The following is a 26923-nucleotide window of genomic DNA, read 5'->3' as shown; positions in this document are numbered from 1 at the left end:
AGAGAGAAGCGGAAGTAACTCGCCGCGGTGCAGTCCTTCAAAACAACCGAGTGAGTTTCTGAAGTACTACTTTGTAAGTGACTCACACACACACAACGCCGCCGCCAATAAGACATTTAACAGGTTTTATTCACCGGAAACACCAGCTTGTACAAAGCATTAGCATAGTGGTAGAATTAGCGACAGTTAGCCATTTGTTTGAATCGACTCACGAAATACGTGTTCCCCTGTCATGTAGCCTAGCTTAAAATAGATCCATAAGATACAGGACAATGACTCTTCCATTGTGTTTGTTGTACAATTGACCATGATGTTGTTCTTATAGTCGTCTGATATTCACTTGAACTGAGAGACTCACCTACATACTCAGGTTTTACAACAGTTTCAAACAAATCCAGGCCTAAGTTGTTGAGTGTAAATATAGTGTTTTTTGGGCTGGATCTGGTCTGTTGGTAAATTAATTATCATTTTTGTGTGTTTTGACAAATGTAGTAAATTATCATTAATCTGAACCTGAGTTTTAGATTTTCGTTAGCATCTTTGGTTTAAGTATAATTCAATTGTTTGGAATTTCATTGCACCTGAGTATAATGGAAATAAAGATCTTTGAAAATTTGATCCAGTCCAAATTTGGTACGCCTAGGTTAAGTTATTTTTGATCTGGAGCTGACTGATGTGGTCTCGTTGTGTAAACAAACTTCAGTCAATTCAATTCAGCATCATACTTGAATATCATCTTATCTAAGTTGTAATAGGAGAGATGAGTGTTAACTAAATTTCAACATTTAATGAAGATGCTTTATCAGTTTTTACTCTTCCCGCCCTGTGTCTTCATTTCAGCGGCACAATGCCTCTGTCCACCCAGTCTCAAGCTGACGATGAACAATACGTTTTGGTGGCGAGTTTGGATAACGCCCGCAATCTCTCCAACATACTGAAAGCCATCACCTTCAAGGACCATGCCATCTTCAACGCTACACCCAACGGACTGAAGGTCACTGTGGAGGACTCCAAGTGTCTGCAAGCCAATGCGTTCATCCAGGTGTGTTTACATTTATAATACACCTTCAAAATGTCCATTGAGTGCGTGGAGCCAGTCCTGGTTTGTCTAGAGTGTAACACTGTGTTGTATGTCCTTTTAATGGTGACATTATAAATCGTAAACACTTTTTTTAATTGCAGGCTGAGATCTTCCAAGAGTACACCATAAAAGAAGATGTGGTGGGTTTTCAGGTCAATCTCACTGTTCTGCTGGACTGCCTCAGTATCTTTGGAGGAAGCACTTTACCAGGTAAAGTTAAAGGAAAACTGATTTATATAAATAGTACAATTATATTATTACCCCTATCATATCTGACTCACTATCTTCATGATCTCCCTCATCGGACACCAGGAGTATCAACAGCCTTACGAATGTGCTACAGAGGCTACGGTTACCCTCTGACCTTGTTCCTGGAGGAGGGTGGCGTGGTGACTGTTTGCAAGATCAACACACAAGAACCAGAAGAGCCAATTGACTTTGAGTTCTGCAGCTCCAATGTCATAAACAAGGTGAACTTTGACTATTTCATGCAATGAAACTTGAACACCAAAGATCCCTGCCTGACATAAAATTGTCAGATTGAGTAAAACAAGTAATAAGCTAATACTAACCAATCCTTTACATCCTGCAGTTGGAAATTATTGACTTAAATTCAAAGATTAATCAAGAATAGATTAGACGGGATCTGATGTGAAAATAGATGTTGCTTACATATATTTAATTTGAGTGTCTTGGTGTTTTTCTTAGGTGATCCTGCAGTCGGAGAGTCTGAAAGAACCATTCTCTGAACTGGATATGAGCAGCGAGGTGCTACAGATCACCATGTCCCCGAGCCAGCCATTCTTTAGGTGTGTTGTCAAAGATGATCAAACAAAGAAAAAATATATTTGTCCACGTCAGTTATAAAGCTATGGTTAGTTTGATGAATCCATATAATGTGCAAGGCTCCCCCTAATACTGCAATTACTATTTAAACTATTGCTTAATGGGTCATCACTCTATGATGCATAGTATACTTTCTACATTTGGCTTATAGCTATATTGTTAATGTGCCAAAAATATTTTATACACATTAATCATTTTGTCAAGTTTGCATAAAGCCTTTTTTGTTTCATTTTATATACTGACTCATCAATTTCTTAATCTCTTTCAGGTTGTCTACTTTTGGAAACTCTGGAAACGCCCATTATGATTTCCCCAAGGACTCAGACATGATGGAGCTGTTTCGTTGCACAAAGACTCAAACCAACAGGTGAGCACAGAGTAATGAACATCACAGTGCATTAATAAAACTTCAGAGGAATGAATTACACTGGTACGACCTAAAGGTGGACTAGGAGAACTGGAAACACTTTATTACCAAACACTGAACACTTTTTTAATTAAAGCTCTACCTTCTGTACTGTCCCCTCCCATTAACTGCTGCAGGTACAAGATGTCCCTGATGAAGCCGTCAACCAAAGCTCTGGCTTTGTCCTGTAAAGTCTCCGTGAGGACAGACAGCAGGGGCTTCCTCTCTCTGCAGTACCTCGTCCGGAACGATGATGGACAGATCTGCTTTGTAGAATATTATTGCTGTCCTGATGAGGAGGTGGAGTGATTACAGTGCGTCCATTAAACCCTGCCTTAAATAAGCACTTAAACATCAGTATAGGCCAATTGCCTTCTCTGAGGGCAAGAACAAGAGGACTAACTCTACAGCCGCTGGTTGCACACAGGGGAAATAAATGCCAGGCGACAAGATGGATAAAATTGTTTTAACAAAATCTGCTGGTTCATCATTTTCCAAACCCTCACAGTTGAGTTGGACATTGTTACTGGACGTGTGGGGTGATGTTACCTACCTGCTCTTGTTGTGCAACTGTCTGTAGTGACTTCACTACATGGAAGTTCATAATTGAATGCAGTTAATGTATGGGATGTTGTTACTATGGAGACCAAGCTATTTCAAGTCAGAAGCCTCTCAATATGTGAACACTAACTTCCTAAGTCTACATGGCTTGTTGTCCAACTGAGGCCATGAGTTACTTTGCCCTTTGAGTGCCCATAATGTTGAAGCTGACATTTTTCATGACATTGTCTGGAGTAGACATCAGATGATACTGAGACTAAGTTTGAAAACGTTTTATTTCTAGTACACAGAAAACAACTGTAGATAAACTCAATAAACATATTTTTTTTTACAATGATGGATAATGTACTTTTAATCATTGTTGTGGAAATGTTGGCAGTATGGCAAAAGCTGAGATTTTGTAACCAGCTATGTCTGCAAAATCTTCTTGTGATTGATAAGCGAGCAAAATATGTATTGTACGAAATCACAATATGGTAACAAACGCTGAACACATGCATTATTAAGATCTTTTCCAGGACTGTCAAATAGGTGATTCTTCATTGATGAAGTCTCATAATATTTGATATGCACATGACTGCACTTTTGAATCACCACATTCTCTTTCTTGAGACTGAGTCATTGCAGCAGGAAGTCAGCCACTCATCGTCTAGTCCGTCCATCGCCCTCTGCCATCCGCTTCTTCGCCCTTTTCAAAGCTTTGCGTTTGTTTTTAGTGGACACTTTTCCCTCAGGCGCTTCGGTTTCGATGCGAACGGGCTTGTCCTCGGCCGGCGTAAAGAAGACCTCGTCTGTGACGTCAGTGTTCAGATCCTGCTTCGCTTCAGTCCTCTTCATTTTCTGCATCTCCTTCACCATCTGCTTTTCACGGACTCTGGCCGCCGCTGCGAGTCGGATCTCTCGCCGGTGCTGTAGTTGTGAGAAGAAAACGATAAACCCAAGCAGGAAGCATAATGACAAACGGTATAATTAAAAGTCTGCAGCAACTGGGCCCAGTTTACTTTTGGAGATTCAACCTGGGCATGAAAGCTAACAATTTGTATCATGTCAATGTCATTTTAGACTTCTAAGTTTTGCCCAACAAAATGCATATTTACAAAATAAAATGTAGGGTTTCAACTGGCATAAACGGGGCTTTACCATGTTAGGAGACTGGAAATCTGGGTTTTCAAAGAGTGTAGGCCCTCCGAAGCTCCCCTGAAAGACCTTAATGAGGTTGAGAACCAAGCGAGGCCCGATCTCCACCAGAGAGGCATCCTCCTCGATGATCTGCACATGAAGGAGTGAACGGAGAAATTACCAAAGAACAGAAAAATGCAAATATTTGAACACTGGAAGAGACATTCTCATTAACTAATCTACTGATAATTAGGGTTTTTTGCACACATTACCTGGTAGTTTCTAAACCATATCCTCTTGTCTGCGATGGTGAACGTGAAGACGTGGTCGACAAAAGGCTGACTCTTGGGATGGTAGCGGGGAGTGGAAAATGTCTGCAACAGAAAAACACAATGAGTATGTCCTTGCATGACAAAGTTAGATGTAAAACCTATTCAGCTTCCAAACAAACTAATGCTTGTTAGAACATCAAATGTAATTTGATTAATACTTCTGACCAGCATCATGTAAACAGACCTGTATGAAGAGCTCCTTCAGTAAAGCATACTGAGGCTCCTTGTCGAACGTCTGTGGGTGAAAATGTAGACAAAAGGTCAGATCTTGTTCATGCTTTCACAGGTTCTTTCAGTCACTGAATCACTATATGAAAATACATATACTAGACAATGGTCTGTCAAGAGAGGCGGGAAATACGACACCATTCATAACTATCTGTAATTAAAGGAAAATGGATTACAGCTCTTGTTGTCAGTGAAACAATCTGGTCTCATTTTTAACCTACTTTGTATGTCTTTGTTACACAGCTTCTCATTATACATTTCCGATTGAAATATATCTAATTAACAGGTTTACGGTCAGTGTCTCCCTCTTGAATTTGGTACTCACCGGATCGAACGACAGCAGCGGCCTGGATCCTTTAAGGCAGTTTCCTGTCATTTTGAGTTCAGCCAGTGTATGAACTGTGGAGGAGATAATGAAATTATTTGAGTTTAAATTCCTGTGGCACATGAAGACAGATGTTGTGTCCTGGATATCAGGTCTGTAAGAAAGAAGTAACTCACTATTCTGAACCAGAAACTTTGCAGAAGGTCCATGAGGGCTGTTTGCAATCCTGCAGAGACAAGAACATAGTTGAATTTGTTCTACAAAACTTGAGGTTAATGCTTAATTAATGTGTCCAAGGCTCTTTTCAGTCTGTTCTGAGAGATGCGTGTTCACGATGAGTCTCCTTGATCAGATCTCACTTCCCCACTCTTATGTACAAATACATGTCATCCTGTCTGGCTCTACAGATGTGGTCTGAGCGATCAAACGGGTTCAAAGATCAAACACTCACCACATGTACAGGTCCTGCTTCTTCTTGGCCTCGAAGAAGAGGCATTTGTTGCAGTTTTTTATTTCACACACCTGCAAAAACAAAGACAATCTTTAACTCTGCTATAATGTCTGTGTGACACGAGAGTTTTGCCAAAGAGTAAACAACAGACTCACCTCATTCACCACAAACAACTTGTCCTTTCGGTCCATTTTCGTATCTAACAGAGGAAAAAACATTTAATACAACAAAACCCACATCTCTGCTCAACATGGTGACACCCCAGCAAGTGTCAGAACGTGTATTTGGGGGAGATTTTACTTTCCATGAGTGACACTAACCTGCTTTTGCATGAGGCATCAGGGTCCTTAAATCCTGCATCATGTGTCTTGTTCTGTAGTTGATGCCCCTTGAGGAGAAAATGAGGACTCGCTCCTTGTTGGTCCATCTCCCCTGTTCAACGACAGGAAATACCACAAATTCAAAAATAAAATCATTTTATTAATGAAAGCATGTTGTACTTTGAACGGGTCACTTCTTCTGGTCAGGCAGAACAAAATCACGTTGGTCTCAGTTAGTGAATTACTCGCTACACAACTCATCAACATGTGTATTAACGACCCTCTCACTGCACACGTGTACATTTAAGTTATGTTTCCATATTATTAACAGGGTGTTAGCGAAAGTTACGTGCTTAAACGAATAATTGTAGAGTGATATTAAGCACATTAAATACAACAGGCACGCGTAGAAGTGTTGACAAGAGCTAATGCGCTAGCTAACTTCGGTGGCTTGTAACTTACCGACGACACCGGAGCAGGAATTGTGATTTCGTTGATTACATTCGAGTCTTCGTTGCCGCCTTCGACTATTTTAACCTTCTTGGCTTTTTGATTCGCCTGCCCGGCTCCTCCACGTTTTCTCTTGAACATGTTGAGTTTTGAGACGCAGAGCTCGTGCAGCCACAGAGGAACTCACACAACACACGTGTGGACGGAGAGGGCGAGGGGGCCTCTAGTGGCGCGGAGGTAGTACTGCAGGTAACAAACCCATGTAAGTGTAAATATTTATACAGACCCATTCTAAAGAACAAAAAAAATGTAATTATAGACCTTTTAAGAGTAGTTATAGTAATCTATTACTAGGTTTATATGTTAGTAATTATTATCTTTAATGTGACCCAGCTGGTTTCTTTGACCTAACTGGTTTCTTTATTTTAATAATAATGTAATGCAAATATTATTCAGGTTATTAATCATTCCATAGCTAAGTAATTCATTATTTTTTTAAAGCTAACCGAGTCAGAAATTGTATTATATGTTAAGTGTCCCCAATGGTAGCTACAGCCATGGATGCAAGCCTCTGGTTAACCACTAGAGGGCGCTGGAGGATTAGTAATGGATGAGGAAGACACCTACATGGTGAAACGAGAGGTGTGCGTGTGCATGGTTATAAAGTTCTGCTCCGGGGGATCAAGCACATTAATATGCCTGCTCTGCTGCATTAACTGCAGTCGAAGGTGAAAACCTTTATTAAACCTGGCTGGAACACGTGCAGAAACCAATCAAAGATGTGAACAGTGGGGCAACAGCAGATTGGAAGACTGAGGAAGGAACAGATACAAACCAGGGATTTGGTGTTGTAGATTCGTGCAGTAGTGAGACCTCACCTGGTCTGTGCATGAAGTGGAAGTCAACCTGAGAAGCTAAACTTGAACGAGGACATCCAGAAGGGGACAGAGAGAAAGCTCACCTTCAAAGTAAAAGTTCAGGAGGCCAGGGGTTTGATTTGATTAATGAGTGATGAGTGACACTTGCTCCTTGTGCTAGTTGATGGGAACAATATGTCATTTATTTGATCACCGAATATAAACTAGAAGGTTTTGCATGAATTTTCAGAATTATATTAAATTAAATGTGTTCCACACTGTGATTCTTGTAAGGCGTCAGAAGCCAAGGCTGGAAACTACTGGGTTATTCTCTAACAATAGGTTTCTAAAGCATGTAAAATGATCCAGTATCTAAAATCCAAAAATATAAAAGTAACTTTTAAGTAAGGCTGTCAAATATATGTAGTAAAGTTAAAAAATACTTGGAAGTGATCATTTCAGGATACTTCAAAGTACTTTAAAAACACTTTGCTCATTAAGTTCAGAGAGATACTGATATGCTGTGTTCAGGACCTCTCTGACAACCTTCATACTGAATATCAAACATTTTTACTGTATAGATTTGGGGATATTTCAAAGTAAAGTCCAACATTTTCACTGTGGAATAGATCATTTGCACTAGACTGTTACTTTTTTTTACTACTGTATTATCCCACCTATAGTTTATTCATATTTATATATATATAATATATATATCTTGCTCAGAGTGTATTCATCGTTCTTATATCATACAATACCTCTTAATGCTGTACTATTCCATATATATTTCTTACTCTACATATCTTATTTATTTACATTTTTCACTTTAAATATGCACAATACTCTGCACTTTTACTGCCTTTTTTTGCACTCCTGGTTAGATGCTAATCTGCATTTCGTGGTATAAGTACTTGTACCGTGCAATAAATATAAAGTTGAATTTAATCTAATCTAGTTGAACGGATACGGTCATTCTATCATTTGAACGGTAGAGGGCAGTATAACACGACTACACCCCCAAATCAGCCGCAATTCGAAATAGAAGAAGATGTAGTCTCGCGAGATTTACCGGCACCACTGAGATCTCGTGTTTGTCAGGTCTTGTGTTCCCTAAAAGCCGCTGAGAAACAACAGCGTGTAGAAGCTGTTGTGTTTTTATATTCACACCGCAGAGATTTAAATATGTAAGAGGCGAATATTACACTAGTGTCACGTTCACCTGAGAACTCTGGGTCACTTCCGGGACAGACTAGAGAAGCTGTCTGGCTGCTAGCACGCCGTAGCTAGCTACATGCTAAGGCTAGCCTCGTCGGGGACAACGTGAGCACCGAGGGTTTTATTTCCAGGTTTTAGTTTTCACAGTTTATCGAAAGATGAAGTGTCACTACGAGGTGTTGAGCGTGAAGCGAGACGCGGGAGACGACGATTTAAAGAAGGCGTATCGTAAGCTGGCGCTGAAGTGGCATCCAGGTGAGTGCTAGAGACAACATGTCAGCATCTGTGACGTTTACATTATCGGCAAAGACACATAGCCGATCGTAGACTCTGCTATGGATGGAGAGATGTTGTATTGTGATTGTAACATGTGGGGGTCAGTTTAAAGTCTCATAATGTGCTTGTGAATATTAATACAGCTGCTTATTTCACATTCCTCATAGAGAGGAGACAGTACCTGTCAGAAAAATGTAGTTTACACACACAGCCTCTTAAAGTGAAGCTGACAAGTTGATGATAATCAGCTATTGACCTCAGAATTGAATGTGGAGCTATTTTTAAGCTTCATTTTCATGTTTCAGCTTCATAAATGTGAGATTGTAGCGTCTTTCTTGAATATGATGATAACCTGTACTTATGCAGGATCAAATTTACACTGTACCTCATTATTTGAGAAGATGTCGACCTGGTCGAAATTTAATTTGTGGAAGAATGATTAATCCGGAAAATAATCAGTAGAATGATCTATAATAAAAATAATAATAGTTGTATATGGTTGCTTGCCTGCAACAATTCATCCTTTCTTGCTCTTTAGTATGTTTGAAACTGACCTGTGCTGGTGTCTCTCTTACACTTTCTCATTTTAATTCTTGCGTCAAATTAACATTATGATGCTTTCAACTCTGGTCTCCCTCGGAATTTTGCAGATAAAAACTTGGACAATTCTGAGGACGCAGCAGAGAAGTTCAAGCTGATTCAGGCGGCTTATGATGTCCTGAGTGATCCACAGGAGCGAGCTTGGTATGTACGAATGTATTCCATCACTGAATGTGAAAAGAATCTCTTAACTTTCTTCTTGATGCAGTAGATCTGACTGGGTTATGTGCAGACGGTAGCATTGTGGTTATTTTTTTGTCCCTGCAGGTATGATAATCACAGGGAGGCTCTGCTGAAAGGAGGTGTGAGTGGAGACTATGAAGACGACAGCATTGACCTGCTGCAGTACTTCACAGTCACCTGTTATTCTGGCTTTGGAGATGATGACAAGGTGAGTGTGTGCGCATGTGTGAGGATCAGGTCGCACAGTGGGCTAGAGAATAGAGAAATATTCGACCAGCTGCTCACTGTCTACCGAAGCGTTTGAAGCATATGAACCTTGGAATGTAATCTCAACCTCTAAAAAAAGTACGACACAACTTGATTGGACATCGTCTTATTTCAAAAGTCAGAGTAACCCAGGGATTGTGGCACCACACATCTTAATGAGAGGTCAGACTGTGTGTCCTCTTCTAATACTTGTAAACAATAAGAGAAAGGAGAGATGACACTATCAAAAGGTTGATTAAAGCTCTTATTCACATCAGCACAAACAATTCTACTTAACTTTATAAAATATCCAGGCCTCTTTGTGGCACGTCATAACACCGAGCCAGTCTATCTTTCTATTTTCTATTTACACACAGGAGGTATTTGATGAAACCCAGGCAGAACTCTCTTTTTTGTCTAAATGTATAGAAAACCACTAGAGGGCACCACCTTAACAACAGCACACTCTTCATCCTTCAGGAATATGGGGGCAGAAATCTTGCCTGCATCTGAGTACTTATCTAGTTTTCTGTCATTTTTTTGTCTACTTTCTCTCTCCGTAGGGGTTTTTCACAGTTTACAGGAATCTTTTTGAGTCTATTGTTAAGGAGGAGATGGAGCACGTCAAGGTAGAAGATGAAGAAGACGAGGAGTTTCCTCCCTTTGGAGACTCGAACAGTGACTATGATACCGTAAGTTAACCCCGCACCTATAATACTTTCCTTAAAGGTTCTTCCTTTTTTTTAAATTGAATTTTATACAAAAACTTAACTACTAATTTATTCAACTGTTCCGTGTTCTGTTTCCATATCACAGGTAACGCACGTGTTTTACGGCTTCTGGCAGAGTTTCTGCACTCGTAAAAACTTTGCTTGGAAGGAGGAGTACGACACGAGACAGGCATCCAACCGCTGGGAGAAACGGGCCATGGAGAAGGACAACAAGAAGACCAGGGACAAGGCTCGAAAGGAGCGCAACGAGCTGGTGCGACAGCTGGTGTCTTTCGTGCGCAAACGTGACCGCCGCGTGCTGGCCCACAGGAAGCTGGTGGAGGAGCAGAACGCAGAGAAGATCAAGAAGGTGGAGGAGCTGAGGCGGAAGCAGAAGCTCAACCACGCCAAGTGAGTAGTGCTTGGACAGTTAAGTGAGTGTGACATTCATTTTCCTCTACTTCTTGTTCATGCTCACAACACTTTGTTGTTTGCTCCGAAGGCTGGCGGAGGAGTACAAGGAGCAGAAGTGGGCGGCCATGTCTGAACTGGAGAAGGAGCTGCAGCAGATGGAGGCTCAGTACGGAAAGGAGTTTGGCGATGTGTCGGAGAGTGAAGAAGAGGACAGCGAAGAGGGAGGAGGTCAGTGAGTGTGAGATTCAAGCTCTATTCCCCTGCATGCTGGCTGAGCATACAGAGCAAGGTTTTGTGTGTGTATAAAAAAATAAGGCACCGACAGATTTTCACCAAATTTTACTAGGGGGGTGTATCAGCTGCTGGTGCTTTTCTCCTACGCTTTTCTGATGACAGTAGAGGGAAGAGAACTTGGCTGTCGTCCGCACGGCAAAACCTTCGGCTCTCTGCAACCCAAGTTCTTCATACAGTGATGGAAATGTCACAAAGAAAAACTGAGCGGGGAAAAAATGTAATTCACTAATGAAACAAAGGGGACTTAAACACCATCACTCATATCGCAAAGTAAATGAAAGAAAGTAAACACGCTGCTGCAGGGAATTAAATGAAAGCATATTCTAGTAGTCATGTGGGATCCGTGGGATGATTTCAACTGGAGAAAGCTGAGGCAGAACTACGAATAGAAGCCTCCCACAGGACGTGGGAGACTCTCTTGTGTCTAATATAAAACCAGCTCTACGGCTAAAACACTGTAAACGGTTGACTGTTCAACTAAACAGAAAAGAACAGAAAGCACAGTAACAATACTATTATTATTAATACAAATTATAATACACATTATTTACACTGCATATGATACTCTCAATGGACATGAAAAGCTGGGAGTGTGGCCAACCCTTTGGTGTTGACCTGTGGTTTAGGAAGAGCCAGTAGATCCTTGCCTATTACGTCTATGTTTCAGGGAAGCAGGTGATATTTGGCATAAACTGTCAGACAAGCTGCTGGTGTTCAGAGACATTTTCACAGATTTGAAATTTATATTTTAACCAATGCATATATATATGATTGACAGATGCAGACCAGCCTGATGGAGACGAACTGCCGATGGATTATTATGACGACCTGTACTGCCCGGCCTGTGACAAATTATTCAAATCAGATCAAGCGTGAGTATCCATCCACCCACCCACCTCCTGTCCTCTGAACTCACCATGCAAAACCTTTTTTATATTTTTTTTAATTTAAAATGGTAAAGACAAGACGGTTCCTTTTTGAGTGAATGAAACAACTTTAAATCCCTGTTTCAACAGTTTGTTAATAAATGTCACAGTCAAAGTGTAAGTATTAACTCAATATGATAGAAATAACAAAGACCACTCGGGAAATATAAAGAGCTTCAGGCTGAGGTATCTGCAGTGGTGGTTTCAGTCGGGGCCATAAGAAGCACACTAAACTATGTAGGACTTAAAGTGCATCGGCTTATTGGAAATGCAGTGCATTAGTTACTTTGTGACAAATTAAAGGCCAAATGGAAATATGGACTTATTCAAACTGGCCAGTTATCAGTTCTGACCTAAGTCCTACTGACAACTTAAAAGAGAGAACTGAAGTCTGTCATTGCGAAGGATTCCTGCAAAGTTAAATGCAAAATGGGTGCAACAAGCAGCTTATGAGAGATGGATGATAGATGAGCATTAGAAACATTCAGAGGCCGTCAATGTTGCCGGACGTTTTAGCCACACGCTAGTTTTCATCTGCAGTCCCTGGCAGCATGATGCTGAAAATAAAAAATAGACATATGTATAAAAACCTAGACCCACATGCAGACATTAACAAAGCCACATGGAAAGAAAAAAATCCTCTAAACTTTCTCAGAAGCTGTTGAAGATTTAGTTTTTAGCTTTAGTTTTTTAATGAATTAATGTCTGTTCTACTTTTTAATGACTCTGCAAGTATTCACTTTATTGTTCTTGTCCATCTCCAGAATGAAAAACCATGAAAAATCCAAAAAGCACCGGGAGATGGTGGCGTTGCTAAAGCAACAGCTGAAGCAGGAAGAGGATTTACTTGGTTTGAACGGAACCGAGAGAGAAGGAGGAAATGAAGATAATGATCCGGAAGAGGTGGAAGAAGAAGAAGAGGAGGAGGAGGAAGAAAAGCCAAGGCAAAAGTATGTTGCTAATGTTCGATGTGAAAGTAGAAGAAAAACGCTTGTTGTTAATTCTTATTTTTCATTGTTATCTTTGTTGACATTTGTCTTTTCACCTGCAACAGGTTGTCCAAAAAACAAAAAAGGAAAAAGAAGCAGAAGGAAGTCGTACACGTGAGTCTTTTATTTATTTACTTATTTGTTTATTTATTAAAAAATGTACATTTTTGTTCTCATTATGACTGTGGAGTCAACCTTTCTTCTAAGAGCTTTTTCTTTTCTCTAGTCAAGCTCCCCTCCACAGCAGAGCGCTCCGGAGGAAGTGGAGGAAGTGGAGGAGAAGGAGAAACCAACGCCGACCACGTGCGAGGAAGACGTCCCCGACACGTCAGCAGACCCGACGGAGCCTGAGGAGCCGGACGATCCCCCCCCCACAGAAGTCAAGAGGTCAGTCCAGGTTTTGCAACATCGTCCGTTTTGTTTTCTGACACACTCGGGATAGTCACCTGTGGATTGGTCACGACAAGTAACAGCTTTTGATTCCCATTCATTTATATTTGATCTCTATATCAACACGGAAATAAAATCTTAGGAACGAAGCTCTTTGGAAAAACAAGAACCTGAATCATTTCACGAGCACATGGTACAAGACAGGGAGACGGATCCTGTCACAGGAATAAGGGGTCGTTTTATACAGTTGATCCCTGGATTAAATCATCCAGGAAAACACACATTTTTTTACAGCTACATAATGTGTTAATATTTGCGTTTAAATGTTGCATCTGCAGCTCTGGGAAGACGAAAGGAAAGAAGGCAGGAGGAAAAGACAAAACGAAGAATGTCAAGACAAACACAGGAGGAGAAGAGTTTCCTGAGGTAAGTACAATAAAACACAAAGGGTTTTACAGTCTGTGTCCCAGTCTGTGTTTTTCTTCTTATCAATTCAATCACCTCCCCGTACTGGCATATAATGATCAGTACGTGGATCTGTATCCACACTACTAAATAATTTATCCCTATTTCCACCTCCAGAAGGAAGTGAACCTTCGCTGTGGGATCTGCAACTACGAGTTCCCCACGAGAAACAAGTTGTTTGACCACATAAAGACTAGCGGGCACGCCATCGCTCTCTCTGCAAACGGCTCACACAGCACCGCGAGCAAGATCAAAAAGGACAAGAAGAAGAACAGATAACGTGACTGAATCCGGGCAGATGAAACTGAAAGAGTTTTAACCAGCACGGACGCTGGAAACACGATGAAACGTCTCTCAGGAGGTAGATGAAACAAAAAGTGGACTGGGAGAGAATAGTTTTTATTTTTAAATACTCAATCCTGTTGGGTGAGAGGACTGTGTATATGTGTGAGGGATTGAGTCTTCCAGGTTTGAATGAACCACGACCTCTCACAGTAACTTATGAATCACTGTACAGATAAACCCACACAGGACGTCCCAACACAAACACTGATACCCAGATACCTTACTGTTTGAAAAAACATCTTTTTCTGTCAAGAACTCCATTATGAAAATAAATGTGATGATGCATATTGGTATTTATACAACAATCCTGGACTGATTTCCATAAATGTTTTTGACCAACAATAAACTGTTATTAGCTGTTCCTGTACATAACATACACCTGTACCCTCATATTCTGTTGTATTCCCTTCATATTTATAGTTGTTGGTTTGCAGATTAGTGTTAAAATCCTCAATCTCCCAAAATGTCGTATTGTTTTTAATGATAGAGGAAGGCCTGCTGGATAAATCAGATGATGACATACCCAGCAGATGTCATAAGCGTCACCAGCTACACTTGTAGATTGATGGCTATGAATCAAAGTCAGCATTGACCAAATCAAGGACGGGCTGCAGGAGCGTTTTATTTTGTCTCATGGCTCCACTCCTGCTGCTGCAGCCGAGTTAAACCTGCTCCCTCCAAACCAGAAACTGAGCATTCACAATAAGAACTAACAGTTGGATGGTTGTACACGTTTTCAAACTTCAAATTGTTTAGTTATGTTGTGGAGTTGTGTCATAGTGCGTCAGAAAAATCTGATGCAAACAAATAATTCCTATCTATAATGATAATGAAGAGGTTTCTGCTGGGATGATGTTCCTTAAGGAGCCAACAACAGCTGAGATTGGGCGAGAGGCGGAGTAAACCTTCCACAGTTGGCCAGTGTGTAAAATAAGATATTTACCTATAGTTACCTCCAGAAAACAAACTTATTTTCTTGCAATAGGATGAAAAAATAAATTTTATTGCAGGATAAGGAATATTATATATATATGGGATCACCTGGATTAAACAAAATAATTAAAGCTGTTCTTAGCTTACTCTATATACCAGAAATAGACATTACATTTACAAAATACCTACATATTCATTGTTATTACATTCAACAGAAAAGCGTTCACAAATTATAATATATTGTTACACCTAAGTGGATCAGAAAAGCACAAAATAACTTCTGAAGAAGATGCGCTGTAGATATATTTTCTCATTTAATTAATTAGTTATTGTGTCATGTATTGAGCTTTTATAATATGAATTATAATTACTGGTCATTGTTCCAGAAGGTTCAAGAGAAGTTCAATTCTACAGAGGGTCAGCATGGCGTTCATCTTCTCTCCATGTAGTCGTGGACGGACTTTTCAAAAACTGCCAGGAAGAAATCGGCATCTTCCATCGTGATGCACATGGGGGGTTTGACACGAAAGGTCTGAAAAGGTGAAGCATAAAGAAAGAGATTAATAAATAGCAGAGATACTGATGAGCAGGACCGTGTTTGACCAGGTGAGGGGCCTTGTTCTTTCTCACACTGACAGCAGAGCATCACATCAGGCAGAACGATAAAGGGTGAAGTAATTAATAAATAAATAAATCAGTAATTAATTGATTATTCTTGAATATAGTGTTTTTCTTTGTTCATTGATTTTGAACACATGCATTTTTAAGAACAAGCTGTAATTCAAGTTGAAATAGAGAGGTTTTGAAAAATGTGTTATTCTCCTACAGATATTTCTCACTAAGCTGCTGGTGTTTATGATGTTTCTAACATGCGACAGAGCTTTTGGTGATAAGAGCCGACAGCATTTTTGTGCTATCAACAAAAACATGAGACGTTTTTAACTAGCTTTCTGATATGGGTGTGTTGTTGACCACATGCAGACTCTGTAAGACAGAAGGTGATGGCTGGTACCTGTCCATATACTCCTCCTTTCCCTATCAGGATCCCCATGTCCTTGACGTCCTCGAAGATCTTGTTCATTTCATCAGGAGGCAGAGGGTCTCTGCTGGCCTGAGGACGACAAGAAAAAACATGACGTTTGATGTTTGAAAGTTTCTTGTGTTTCATATAGGTCATTAAAAACACATATGAGACACTTGTAATTCCCTTCTTTTTGGTCTCCCTCACAGAGGTTTCATAAACTTCAATCAGTCCAGAACTCTGCCGCTTGCATCATTTCCAGAACCCTCTCCATTAACCGCATCACTCGTTTCCTCCAGCAGCTTCATTGACTCCCGGTCAAATACAGCATTGTTTTTACTATTCTGCTCCTCACCTTTGAGGCCATCCACAGTATCGCTCCTCTATACCTTTCTCAACTTTATTTTATCTGATGTTTCTGTAATGATTCCACCACTTAAAGACTCCTTTTAACACAATTAACAGAATAAAAAAGAAACACGTTAGAAAACCTGTAGTGCAGTCACTGCAACTGGAATAGCTCTTTCACAATTCCTGATGCTGGTCCGGCTAATGGTTAACTGGGGCACTGCTGAACCATGACCCCCAGGAGGCCCAGCACACATTACACAAACATGTGAGCGGGAGTGAGTGTGTCACTGCTGTAACAATCTCAATACCTTGTCTTTGACCATTTCCACACCGATCTGCAGGCCTTTCCCACGGACATCCCCGATAATCTCGTACTTGTCCCTGAGCTTTGCCAGTTCCGTCATCAGATAGTTGCCCACTTTGAGGCTGATCTGCTGCGTGCCGTCCTCTTTGATTGTCTGTTAAGTAAAAGAGATAAACATGGTATAATTCTTTGTGCTTATGTGATTAGGAACTCATGAAGAAAGACAAGAGGAATTCTTACGTCAAGAACTGATGAAGCGACTGCACAGGCCATGGGATTCCCTCCAAACGTGTTGAAGTGAACGCCCTTAGCAAATGAGGCGGCGATTTCTGGAAAACACATGAACAGACAGGCTCATACCTTCATCCACCGCTGCTTTCAGATTAAAAACTCTGGAGATACTCATTTGTTTTTTCTTTATGGACTTTTCATTTCCTTTTGAGCCTAATGTTTTGTTTGATCATATTTGATGCATCCTTCTTTGTGTCTCTTCCTCAATTAAGTTCCTTTCCGAAGACTCTTGGTTCCTGTCTTATTTGGACATTCACTTAATTTCCTATGTTCTTATTTTTCAGCCACCAGCTCTCACTTTGCATCTCAAATCTAGTGGACATCACTTTGCTACCTTAACAAATAAAAAAAGGAACAACCTATAATCAGCATTCGCAACCAGAAACAAGCAAAACAGATGAGGGCGAAAAAAGTTGATTCTGTCGGCAGTGTGGTGTTTTCTTCATTATTAATCCAAATACAACCATCACAGGTCGTTGCGTTCATGGGATTAATGTCACAAAGCCTCTCTATAGCCTGTGCACTTTGATGCTGATGCCATATGTGCTCATATGCAACTGCTGTGCATCATCAGTGTGTCAGTCATATTGAGATTCATTCCTATTTCATTATGAGAGCACTTCTTCTTCCTTTCACATTCAGATTTTACAAAGCTTTGCCTCAAAAGGATGATCTCGCTCTCACATAGCCCCTCCTCTCATGCATTTTTGCACAAATGTCCTGTGCTGCAGTTGAATCCTTCCCACTGGGGCTGCTTCTGCTCATGCTGGTTGTGAAATGAACCAATAGAATGCCAGATATGTCGTTGACCAATGAAACTGTCGCTGTCTTATTTGCAGACGTTTTCACTTTACGTCTTACAGGCCTGGACAGCACACCCGAGCACATGCAGGCTGATGTCAGTCACCACGCACAGCTCGTCCCACATACCTAGTAGCCTTCAACAGTCACTGAAAACAAATGGATTGGGAGGGCAGGGTGGGGCCTGCTCAGGTCATGGTGGACCCTTTGTAGGGCCGAGGTTTACTAGAAGGTCTGTGCTCCGACCCCTGGCTCCTCCATTCCATCTGCTGAGGTCTCTCAAGTACAGGTGGGAGAAACCTCTCTCTTCCATTTCGATACAGTCAAACACAACGCTCACTGGACAGGGATTTCAATTCAATGCGGATCTTTACAGTCACTCACTTATATACATTGTGCAGTTCCATGCTGGCAGACCCACTGCACATACACCCCAGCCTCAGCCATCAGCTGGAGCTTAATGGGCTTATCCCTGGAGTCATCCCCTTGCTATGTCCCCATGCTTCGACATCAGACTGGGCCTCTAACTTAATCGGTTAGTAAGGTGACGACATGAAGCTGTTCACTCCAGCTGGCTCACTGAATCTTGTGATTGGGTAATTGCTGGTCCCAGGCTAGCTTTGTCCTGTATTGGCGAGCCTTGAAAGAGAGCAGTGCACAATGCTCACAAGTGGTGGGGGTTGTTATTGTGTCGCAGTGTTGCAGTATTTGACAAGAAGCGTAGATGCAATGATAATATATTTTTAACTGTAGCATAATATCTGATGTGCCTAACGTCAGATAGATCAAATAGTTTTTCTTCAATGATTCTTTATTTATTGTTAATTAATCTGTTGGGCAGTGAAGTAATAGCTGATGTTTGGAGTCTGTTGATTCGGGCCTGACCGTCAGCTCACACAATAAAGCTACATTATTCATCCTTACTTGGGAAGCCAAACAGAAACCGTCTCATATTGAATCTTGTCAACACACTATGCACAATACAGTTGTAAGCAGGGTTTTTATGTTTCACAGGATTATCTCACCGGGTGTTGTAACAACAGCTCCCATTGGGAATCCATTACCGATGCCTTTCGCCATCGTGACCATATCGGGAATGACGTCATGACCTTGGAAACCCCAGAAGTGGGTTCCTGTTCGTCCAAATCCAGTCTGCACCTGAAGACGCAAAGGAAATTATAAAGTTTGTGTACAGCACAACACCACAAACTTTCCACAGCAGCCCATTAGCACCTTGTATTCAAAAGCCTTGCAATATGGGGTTAGCCTTTTAGGCCCTTCCTCTTGGAATAATATACCAATTTCGTCTTGTTGCTGTTTTTAGCCTAATTTCCAGCAGCATCAGCAGATTTAGAGTGAAAACCCTAACCCTGGTGAACTAACCCTGGTGAACTAACCCTGGTGAACTAACCCTGGTGAACTAACCCTGGAGAACTAACCCTGGTGAACTTAATGGAGCAGATACTTCTTGTTGTAATCTAAACAGACCCTCAATAAAAATTCATGTGGGACTTAACTCTGCCAGGTCACCAGAAAAAAAAGTTGTCAAATTAATGAAAATATTGATTTGTGTCCAATAGATAGGAAATAGGGAATTCTTTGCGACTTTATTTTTATATTAACTTAGTGGTAAGTTATATAATGATAATATAATCCAAGCCCAAATATTTACTTATCAATGTAAAAAAAAATTCTAAATGTGGATCTCTTAAACCAGCCAACCCCAAACTTAAAAAGGCCCAATTTGAAAACTGAAAAATTTGTGCAGCCCACCTACACCTTTAAACACAACTATATGATCCACACAAAGGGTATAGAATCATACATATTATTAATTTTTTTGCAAAAATAATTGTATATGAACGCAGGCATATGCAATGCAAATCCAATAACATCCACATTTAAGCGTAACAATTTGCAAATCAACCAGTGTAAAAAAACATTAAGTACAAATGGGGTATTGTTAAAAATATATTCTTACTGTTTGTATGACAGAGCACGACATGACAAGGATATCCGGGAGAAGATTAACACATTTGAGGCATAAACAAATATACATAAGGCGTTTCAGGCCCCCCCCCCCAAACTTTGCCCACACTTTGGGAAAGACTGTGTTAAGCAAGTCAAATGTACAGTATATTTTGAATAAATCCATTGAGTTTTTAAATTGTAAACAGAAAAAATCAATAAATCAATAAAATAGCTGTATTTTACCTCATCAGCGATGCAGACCCCTCCTCTCTCTCTCACGAGTGTATACGCCTCCTTCAGGAAGTTTTTAGGGTACTGCACAGCTCCTCCAACTCCCTGTAAATACCAAACACATTCACATCCCATATTAAACAACAAATACACTTCACAGAAGACTCTGTTCGGACTTTACTGATTAAATATACTCAGTTAGTGCAATTTTGTATTTATTTACTAACAGTATATGACATGCATTAAAAAATGGTAATATTCAATGTGTCAAAGCAACAGATGTGAAACAGACATAGCTATGAGCAGTATTTATAATTCCGACACTGTATTTCTGCTCCACAGCAGAACATGGTACCTGGATTGGCTCCGCAAAGAAAGCAGCAATTCGACTTGGGACACTGGTGGCAAACGTCTCTTTGAGCTGTCCGATGTACTGTTCATTTGCCATGCAATGACCTGTGGGATGAACAAAAACAAGACCTTTATATCATTGAGCACACACATTAGCATGCATAGACAAATGGGAAAATCCCCCAAAATAATCTTTACCTTTGTATAAAATCTATGAGCTAAGCAATGGTTCAACTATTTTTCAAGCGAGGTAGCGTTGTTGCTTGGTCCTAGCCCTTTATGGTAAAAAACCTGTGTTCAACCACTGCATCTCTATTAAAACGTCAGAAGCAGAGCAAATTTAAGAGCAAACGGGCTATTTGAGTGCAAGAGCAGGGTTTTGATGAAAAGTAATACACAATCTGAACATAAATTCAACAAGTCATGTGCTCAGACTGATAAACCGCGCTCTTGAAGAAAGCTGATAAAAAAACCTCCATACTCATTGACATTGTAAAGCAGAAGCCTAACTCTTACTGTTGTTTCAAATGCAGTGGAGAGTGATACAAATAGCATTTTCTCTTCGGAGTGTGTTTGAAACATGTATGCCTGAATCCCTCACAAAATAAACAGGGTTGTGTGTTTTGTCAGAGCTGTAGGCGAGCAGATGATGGACTGGTGGAGATAGAATGTGCGTATTTACATATATTTGTAAATGAGCATGGGTGTGGAGTTACACCTAAGCCATTTAAGTCTCATTTGTTCATGGTATAGGAAATTTCGAGTGGCAGATGAGTTTTTAGATGTTTCGACAATGACAGGAGAGGAACTTGAATTTTGTCCTAACCAACCCTGCTGCTGTTTTATACTATACTATATAAAGCAGAGCAACATGGCTGTTATTGACTGATATGGATATTTTGCAGCTGATTTTGCAGTTTGTATTGTGTATACAGTTGTTTTATATTCTAATCTTTTCCAGTTAAACTCGCTTGCTGAACTATAACTACAATTCCTGAAAATAGCAAAAGGTGAAAGGTAACAGAGGTAAATGATCGACAGAAGGAGACAGTGAACTTTACACAGGAACTTCTAGAGTTTCTTTTGTCTCATTTTCAGGAAAAAAAACAGTCATGTATTCAGTCAAACCAAAGATTCTGTTTTGTTATGGATGTTGTGCTGCATTTAAATTCAAATTCAATAAAAATACACACAACCTCTAGACATGTTTTTACATTCATGCATGAATACATTATATGAAAGTGTCGTAAATGATTTGAAGGACTAACGCAAACATGACTGTAATGTATCATGAACTTTTCCCCCCCTTTTTATAAGAACAGTGCGAATGTGTTGAGCCATGTGTGCACGTGTTTGTGTACCTTGAGCACAGCCACAGTCTCTGATGGTCTGCACCGGAGAGTCCCTGCAGTGGCTTCCTCCCCAGGGACCTCTGAACACATCGGGACACATGGTCTGTTCAAAGGGAAGAAACCTGATCAGCTGGGTCAACCTGACAGTAGCAGCAGTCACTCATCATTAAAACAGCACAAAGATATCATCATAAAATAATATATTTCAGATGAATCTATGGGATCATTGTAAAAATACAGGGAAAGTTTAGTGCAAATTTATTATTATTTCATGGTAAGACATTGTTGTATACATACATTTGTGCAGCCTGAAGCGCCGGCAATGGGATATTTATATGCTGAGTTGGAAGTAAGACCAATGGTCTGTGGGCTGCCACCGTGATAAGATCCTCTGGAAGAAGAAAAACAATTCAAAAATATTGAATGAATGTGAGAATATTTATACCGTATATATATATATATATTTTTATATTCCTGATTAGAAGCTGGAATCATCAACCTTGTAATCTAATGTTTACTCTGTGTGTTTAAACAAGTGTGTGCTGCTTCTGCGCCACAAACAACCCTAGTCTACTTGAATCACTTGGAAGAACAAACTAATGTAAAACCATTATACAATGAAAACACTGCACATACATTTGAATCATAAACCTTATATAAAAGTCATGTTATTTAAATTGTATGTAGTGTCAAGCTATTACTATTACAATCAAGATACACACGACCTGTACCTGAAAGTGATGATATCAAAGTTGCCTGTGTGGAGTCGAGCCATCATCATAGCCAGGTCATTGGCTTCCGAGCCACTGTTGGTCAGATATACCACCTAGACAGGGAAACACAAAGGGAATACAATTTGTATTTTACACTACATCTGGATCCACACGTAAAGTGAACAAAATAAGGAATCCACACAGGTACCTTGAGAGGATCTGGGAGGTGGGAGGCTAGTTTCTCACAGTACTCGTGCAGAGGAGGGTAGACGTAGATGTTGGTTGTATGCCACAGTCTCTTCATCTGTTGTACTGCAGCTGCTGTTACTCTCCTGTACATACAGACATCAAAATTAAGACACATATAACATCAATACCGCTCTTATTTATTTCTGTGAGGAGATTGCATGTTCTCCCCATGTCTGTGTGGGTCTTCTCCAAATTCATCCTGAATGCAGACTGGGCTCAAGGGGAAATGCGGTCTAGATAATGGATGGATGAATGGATCTACTATCAGTTTGTGACCCAGTAAAGAACAAAATAACTTACGGGTGGCAGTGGCCCACGCTGACTGTTGCCACGCCGGCAAACAAATCCAAATACCGCTTCCCGTCCACGTCCCACAGCCACTGCATGTGTCCCTGGTGGACAAACACTGGCTTCTTATAGGAGGTCACCTTCATGATCATGGGGTTGCAGTTCTTTCTGCGGATCTCCATCATCCGCTCTTTGGACATACCCTGAACAGAGACAAAATACAAACAGGAGAAAAGGAGTCACGGTTTAGGCAGGGGGTTTATCTTTTGTTTTCCTTTATATGCTGAGTTTGTCAAAGAGGTAGAGACACCGTGGTGATGTTAGGAGGATGTTGCTTTTACCTTGTATTCCTCTGGTTTGAAACTGCATGGGGGCATCTCTGGGATGTCTGTGGGGAGGTGACTGGGGGAGGTTTTCTGAAATAATGCACCTGTGAAACCATTGTAATGGAAAGTTTATATCGTGAGGTTGAGATAATACACGTCTTTCAGGAGTAAAAACTAATCGAAACAGATTCATCAATATTTAATAATCATCTTAGAGCCCTCGATTATATAATTATAACTTCATGAGGGTGGGATTTATTTCGGGACTATAGTCTATATTAATTATATAACTGTAGCCACTTGGGTGTAATGTTAAGTTGATATTTTACTTTAAACCCCAGCTGATTTATTTCTAAAGGGAATAAAGCCCCATCAGTGATCTGGGTTCTCTGAGGCAGCGCCACACACCAGTAGAATATGGTTGGTCTCCATGGTAACTCACCAGTTGGCAGGTGGAATTCTGTGGACGAGCCGGGTGGTCGCCAGCGGGACGCTCCCGTTAGAGCGCGTCCCCGAAGACAGGAGCCAACTTTATACATGTTGTTGTTCGGGTGCAGAGGAAACACACACTCACACACTGACACACACACACTGACTGACACAATCTGACACACACTCACAGCCGAAGTGGTCTCTCGCTGTCACCAGTGTCTCAAAGTCTCTGCAGGTTGTAACTTCAGCTTCTGTGAGAAAAGTCCAGCAGCCAATGAACCCGGGTCCAGCCCCCGTCACATGTCAGGGGATGCGTGCGCACCCCCGTACAGATGATTATAAGTGGGGATAGCTTGGCAAACATTTAGCTGACTTGACAAAACAGATAGAATGCAAGCAGGGAGGTCTCAGGTTGGCGGAGAGTGGAATCGTCAAGCATACAAGAAGTAAATGTGTGTTCTTGTGAGTCGAGGAAGGATCTCATGGTGTCCCTGAGCTCACTTCTGTCCCTCTGAAGAATTTGAATATTGGAGTATTTATCCCTTTTTTTTATTAAGGTTTACAAACCAAAGAATCAATAATAATAGTTAAAGAAATAATCATTATATAAATCAGAAAATCGATAGAAAATCAAAGGAAAGTATTTATGAAGTAGTTTCCGCATCATCCATCTGCAATATTAAAATATGGACACACTATTAATGACCTACACAGTTTCCCTTTTGTTGCTGAAAGAAAATACTACTTCTGATTTAGTTCAATTATGAATGCAGGACTTCAAACTGTATTTGAGTATTTATGTAGTATCATAATGCTACCCCCAAATAGCTAATCCACCATTAGTGCAACAATGTCTCCTTTGAAAAACAAGTTTACGTTGGCAGCAGTGTTAATTTTGGCAGCTATTTTTGATTTAGTCTTAGTCTTAGTCTTTTGACGAAAATGCATATTAGTTTTAGTCTAGTTTTAGTCATTTTTATCCTTCTTAGTTTTAGTCTAATTTTAGTCGACGAAAACGAATTACATTTTAGTCTAGTTTTAGTCGACGAAAACAAATTACATTTTAGTCTAGTTTTAGTCACATTTAATAGCCACATTAAACTCCTTATCTTCCCTTCTCAGATCCAGGGACCCCCTGTGTTGTGTCTACAACTGCATACTAGTCTAGCTTGCAGTACATAGGTTGTCCATTAGATGTCCCTCCTATAGGTCTATAGCAGGGGTCGGCAACCTTTACTATCAAAAGAGCCATTTTGCCCCCTCTTCCCCCAAATAAAATTTGTCTGGAGCCGCAAAACATATTTGATAACAAAGCTGATAAAATTTTATATAAAGTTATACTATACTAATATGTAGATTATTGCATTAATGAAATTATAGAACAACAATAAAGAAAACTGTTGACATTTTATTTATTTTTACCTGTTACAACAAAGGGAAACACCAAATGCTTATGAAGAGGAGAAGAAAATACACAGGCAAGTGTAGGCCTACTTTGAAATAAATTAAACGCAGAACTATGTAGGGTTATTTGAGTCATCCCCATATTTGTGGGAAATGTATGAAATAAGAAGTACCCTATTTTTAAATAAGTAAAAACATATAGCTGCAGCCTATATATTTTAGTTGGCGAAATGTGAAAACAAAAAGTGAAAGCAAATCAGACCGGAAGAGGAAACTGCAGCTCGGTATAAACCAACTGCAGCTTCTGCTCTGATCGAGAGGCTGCGGCGCTGATCTCAGAGCAGCTGAGACCAGAGAAACTCTGTGTTTTCACTGTTTCCATAGTTAAGAAGCAGCCGGGGAGTCAGTGACAGGCCTGTTTCATGTGAACGAGCTCTGATCTCAGCTCTCTGAGCGAGTGCTCTGCGGCAGGGGGCGGAGCCGCGGGACCGGAGCGCATCTGGGAGCACACACACACACACACACACACACACGCACACGCACACGCACACGCACACGCACACGCACACACACAGACACACACACTCGCCGCTCCGGGTACTTCATGAGGCCTGATACGATTATGTTTTTAAAAATTGTTGTGACTTAGTCAACCGCCAACATTTTCGTTTCGTCTCGTCTCGTTAACGAAAATTAAAATAGATCTCGTCATAGTTTTTATTTTCAAAGATCCATTTCGTTACGTCTTCGTCTCGTCTTAGTCATGGGAAAAGGGGCGTTAACGAATATTTTTCGTTATCGTTATCGTCAACGAAATTAACACTGGTTGGCAGACAATTTAAAGGTTAAAGCAACATTTCTGACCAATTCTCAGCTCTTGTCATTTATTTATCAAAACAGAAACAAATAATACACAACTGATTCACGCTATGCATTCACAATGATTCACTTCATTAGGCATTAGTGACTAAATTTACTTTCTGTGGTCATTCATGGTTTTTGTACGTCAAAAAGTTGCCGTTTTTGGTTTATTAGCCTTGAATAACAGTGGCTGTCTGTGTCAGAGGGTATTGTCAATTACCTTTTTGCCTCATTATTATTATTACAACCAGGTAACGATAACAAGCATGTACATATCAATATAGTACTATAGAACCATATAGAAACAACCCCAAAAAAATCACATTTGTACATTTATTACAACCATGATTTTTACGACAGGATCTCCAAAAACCATTGAGTTAAGTTTCAGATTGCATTTAGTGATTAGGTGATTGACTGTTTATAAAGCGATACATAAAAACATATTTGTGCAAAAATGAAAAAATGGCCATACACAGCATTTTATCACTGTTAAACAACAGAGACAAAGTCACTTAAGGTTTGTGTTGCACAATGCCGAGCAATCACACAATCACACTATTTTCAAAAAAAATACCACTTTCTCAGTTTTCTTCTTGAAATATTTCTCTCTATATACAGTCTCTGTGTGGTATCCAGCCAACAGCTTTGAGTTTGACGTAGAGAAATTTGCACAGGGAAAAGGACAAAGAACAAAAATAAAACGCAATTGATGTTTGAGTCCCTGTACTCTTGATTTTACACAAATAACTTAATCATAATGACAGCAGGTAGTACCAGACATCTTATACAATCAATCATAAATATTTACTTTATAACTTTAAAGTTGAATTATGATTATTATTCACATCATCATTCAATCAAATTATTTTAGTTCTTTAGCATGTATCAACTGTCTCTTAAATTAGATTTATGATAAATGAAAGAATATTGTCGGTGTAACTGTTAATGTTTTTGCTCTTTTTGTCTGTGTTCCACCTTAAAACAGGTCTCACAACGTTCCAGACCTGAGCAC

General features: G+C 40.2%; 4 protein-coding genes across 5 annotated transcripts; 2 read left to right on the top strand and 2 right to left on the bottom strand.

The window, feature by feature from the left end:
• The first annotated feature begins 3 nt into the window (after positions 1-3).
• Positions 4-3228, top strand: rad1 (RAD1 homolog (S. pombe)). Its single transcript, XM_061072594.1, has 7 exons — positions 4-73; positions 841-1042; positions 1183-1291; positions 1394-1551; positions 1790-1890; positions 2196-2294; positions 2471-3228. The coding sequence occupies exons 2-7, from the start codon at positions 848-850 to the stop codon at positions 2640-2642; spliced, it is 834 nt and encodes a 277-aa protein (XP_060928577.1). The 5' UTR covers positions 4-73; positions 841-847; the 3' UTR covers positions 2643-3228.
• On the bottom strand, positions 3165-6303 carry bxdc2 (brix domain containing 2). The gene is made up of 10 exons (XM_061072584.1): positions 6132-6303; positions 5670-5781; positions 5505-5548; positions 5350-5420; positions 5075-5124; positions 4899-4972; positions 4530-4580; positions 4286-4387; positions 4035-4163; positions 3165-3803 (listed from the first exon to the last, which is right to left on the bottom strand). The coding sequence occupies exons 1-10, from the start codon at positions 6258-6260 to the stop codon at positions 3537-3539; spliced, it is 1029 nt and encodes a 342-aa protein (XP_060928567.1). The 5' UTR covers positions 6261-6303; the 3' UTR covers positions 3165-3536.
• A 1765-nt stretch (positions 6304-8068) lies between these two features.
• On the top strand, positions 8069-14322 carry dnajc21 (DnaJ heat shock protein family (Hsp40) member C21). 2 transcript variants are annotated; one of them, XM_061095296.1, is made up of 12 exons: positions 8069-8446; positions 9118-9211; positions 9335-9458; positions 10060-10188; positions 10313-10617; positions 10709-10848; positions 11693-11786; positions 12605-12790; positions 12895-12943; positions 13056-13216; positions 13558-13645; positions 13805-14322. In XM_061095296.1, exons 1-12 carry the CDS (start codon positions 8350-8352, stop codon positions 13961-13963), a joined length of 1626 nt encoding a protein of 541 aa, XP_060951279.1. In that variant the 5' UTR covers positions 8069-8349; the 3' UTR covers positions 13964-14322. The 2 variants fall into 2 exon arrangements, with proteins under 2 accessions (XP_060951279.1, XP_060951203.1); XM_061095220.1 differs by having other exon boundaries at positions 13802-14322.
• A 689-nt stretch (positions 14323-15011) lies between these two features.
• Positions 15012-23924, bottom strand: agxt2 (alanine--glyoxylate aminotransferase 2). The gene is made up of 14 exons (XM_061095398.1): positions 23654-23924; positions 23227-23315; positions 22898-23088; positions 22557-22680; positions 22367-22461; positions 21933-22026; positions 21645-21738; positions 20288-20388; positions 19945-20037; positions 18756-18888; positions 16879-16967; positions 16643-16792; positions 15975-16073; positions 15012-15494 (listed from the first exon to the last, which is right to left on the bottom strand). Exons 1-14 carry the CDS (start codon positions 23748-23750, stop codon positions 15393-15395), a joined length of 1551 nt encoding a protein of 516 aa, XP_060951381.1. The 5' UTR covers positions 23751-23924; the 3' UTR covers positions 15012-15392.
• Between the last annotated feature and the right edge of the window lie 2999 nt (positions 23925-26923).

The sequence above is a fragment of the Limanda limanda genome, chromosome 1, assembly GCF_963576545.1.
Source record: "Limanda limanda chromosome 1, fLimLim1.1, whole genome shotgun sequence".
NCBI classification, from domain to species: domain Eukaryota; kingdom Metazoa; phylum Chordata; class Actinopteri; order Pleuronectiformes; family Pleuronectidae; genus Limanda; species Limanda limanda.
The sequence above is the reverse complement of the archived record's forward strand: the minus strand, read 5'-3'. Positions and strand labels throughout refer to the sequence as shown.

Excerpts from the sequence above, each read along its gene's own strand:
- agxt2 (XM_061095398.1), bottom strand. The coding sequence starts at position 23,750 with ATGTATAAAGTTGGCTCCTGTCTTCGGGGACGCGCTCTAACGGGAGCG. Across the intron at positions 22,462-22,556 it reads ACCTCCCAGATCCTCTCAAG|GTGGTATATCTGACCAACAG; the intron begins GTACCTGTGTGG and ends TTCCCTGTCTAG. Across the intron at positions 21,739-21,932 it reads GCGCTTCAGGCTGCACAAAT|ACCATGTGTCCCGATGTGTT; the intron begins GTATGTATACAA and ends CCCTTTGAACAG.
- bxdc2 (XM_061072584.1), bottom strand. The coding sequence starts at position 6,260 with ATGTTCAAGAGAAAACGTGGAGGAGCCGGGCAGGCGAATCAAAAAGCC. Across the intron at positions 5,549-5,669 it reads GATGCCTCATGCAAAAGCAG|ATACGAAAATGGACCGAAAG; the intron begins GTTAGTGTCACT and ends TTCCTCTGTTAG. Across the intron at positions 5,421-5,504 it reads AGTTGTTTGTGGTGAATGAG|GTGTGTGAAATAAAAAACTG; the intron begins GTGAGTCTGTTG and ends TTGTTTTTGCAG.
- rad1 (XM_061072594.1), top strand. The coding sequence starts at position 848 with ATGCCTCTGTCCACCCAGTCTCAAGCTGACGATGAACAATACGTTTTG. Across the intron at positions 1,043-1,182 it reads AAGCCAATGCGTTCATCCAG|GCTGAGATCTTCCAAGAGTA; the intron begins GTGTGTTTACAT and ends TTTTAATTGCAG. Across the intron at positions 1,552-1,789 it reads GCTCCAATGTCATAAACAAG|GTGATCCTGCAGTCGGAGAG; the intron begins GTGAACTTTGAC and ends TGTTTTTCTTAG.
- dnajc21 (XM_061095220.1), top strand. The coding sequence starts at position 8,350 with ATGAAGTGTCACTACGAGGTGTTGAGCGTGAAGCGAGACGCGGGAGAC. Across the intron at positions 12,791-12,894 it reads GAAGAAAAGCCAAGGCAAAA|GTTGTCCAAAAAACAAAAAA; the intron begins GTATGTTGCTAA and ends CACCTGCAACAG. Across the intron at positions 13,217-13,557 it reads CCCCCCACAGAAGTCAAGAG|CTCTGGGAAGACGAAAGGAA; the intron begins GTCAGTCCAGGT and ends TTGCATCTGCAG.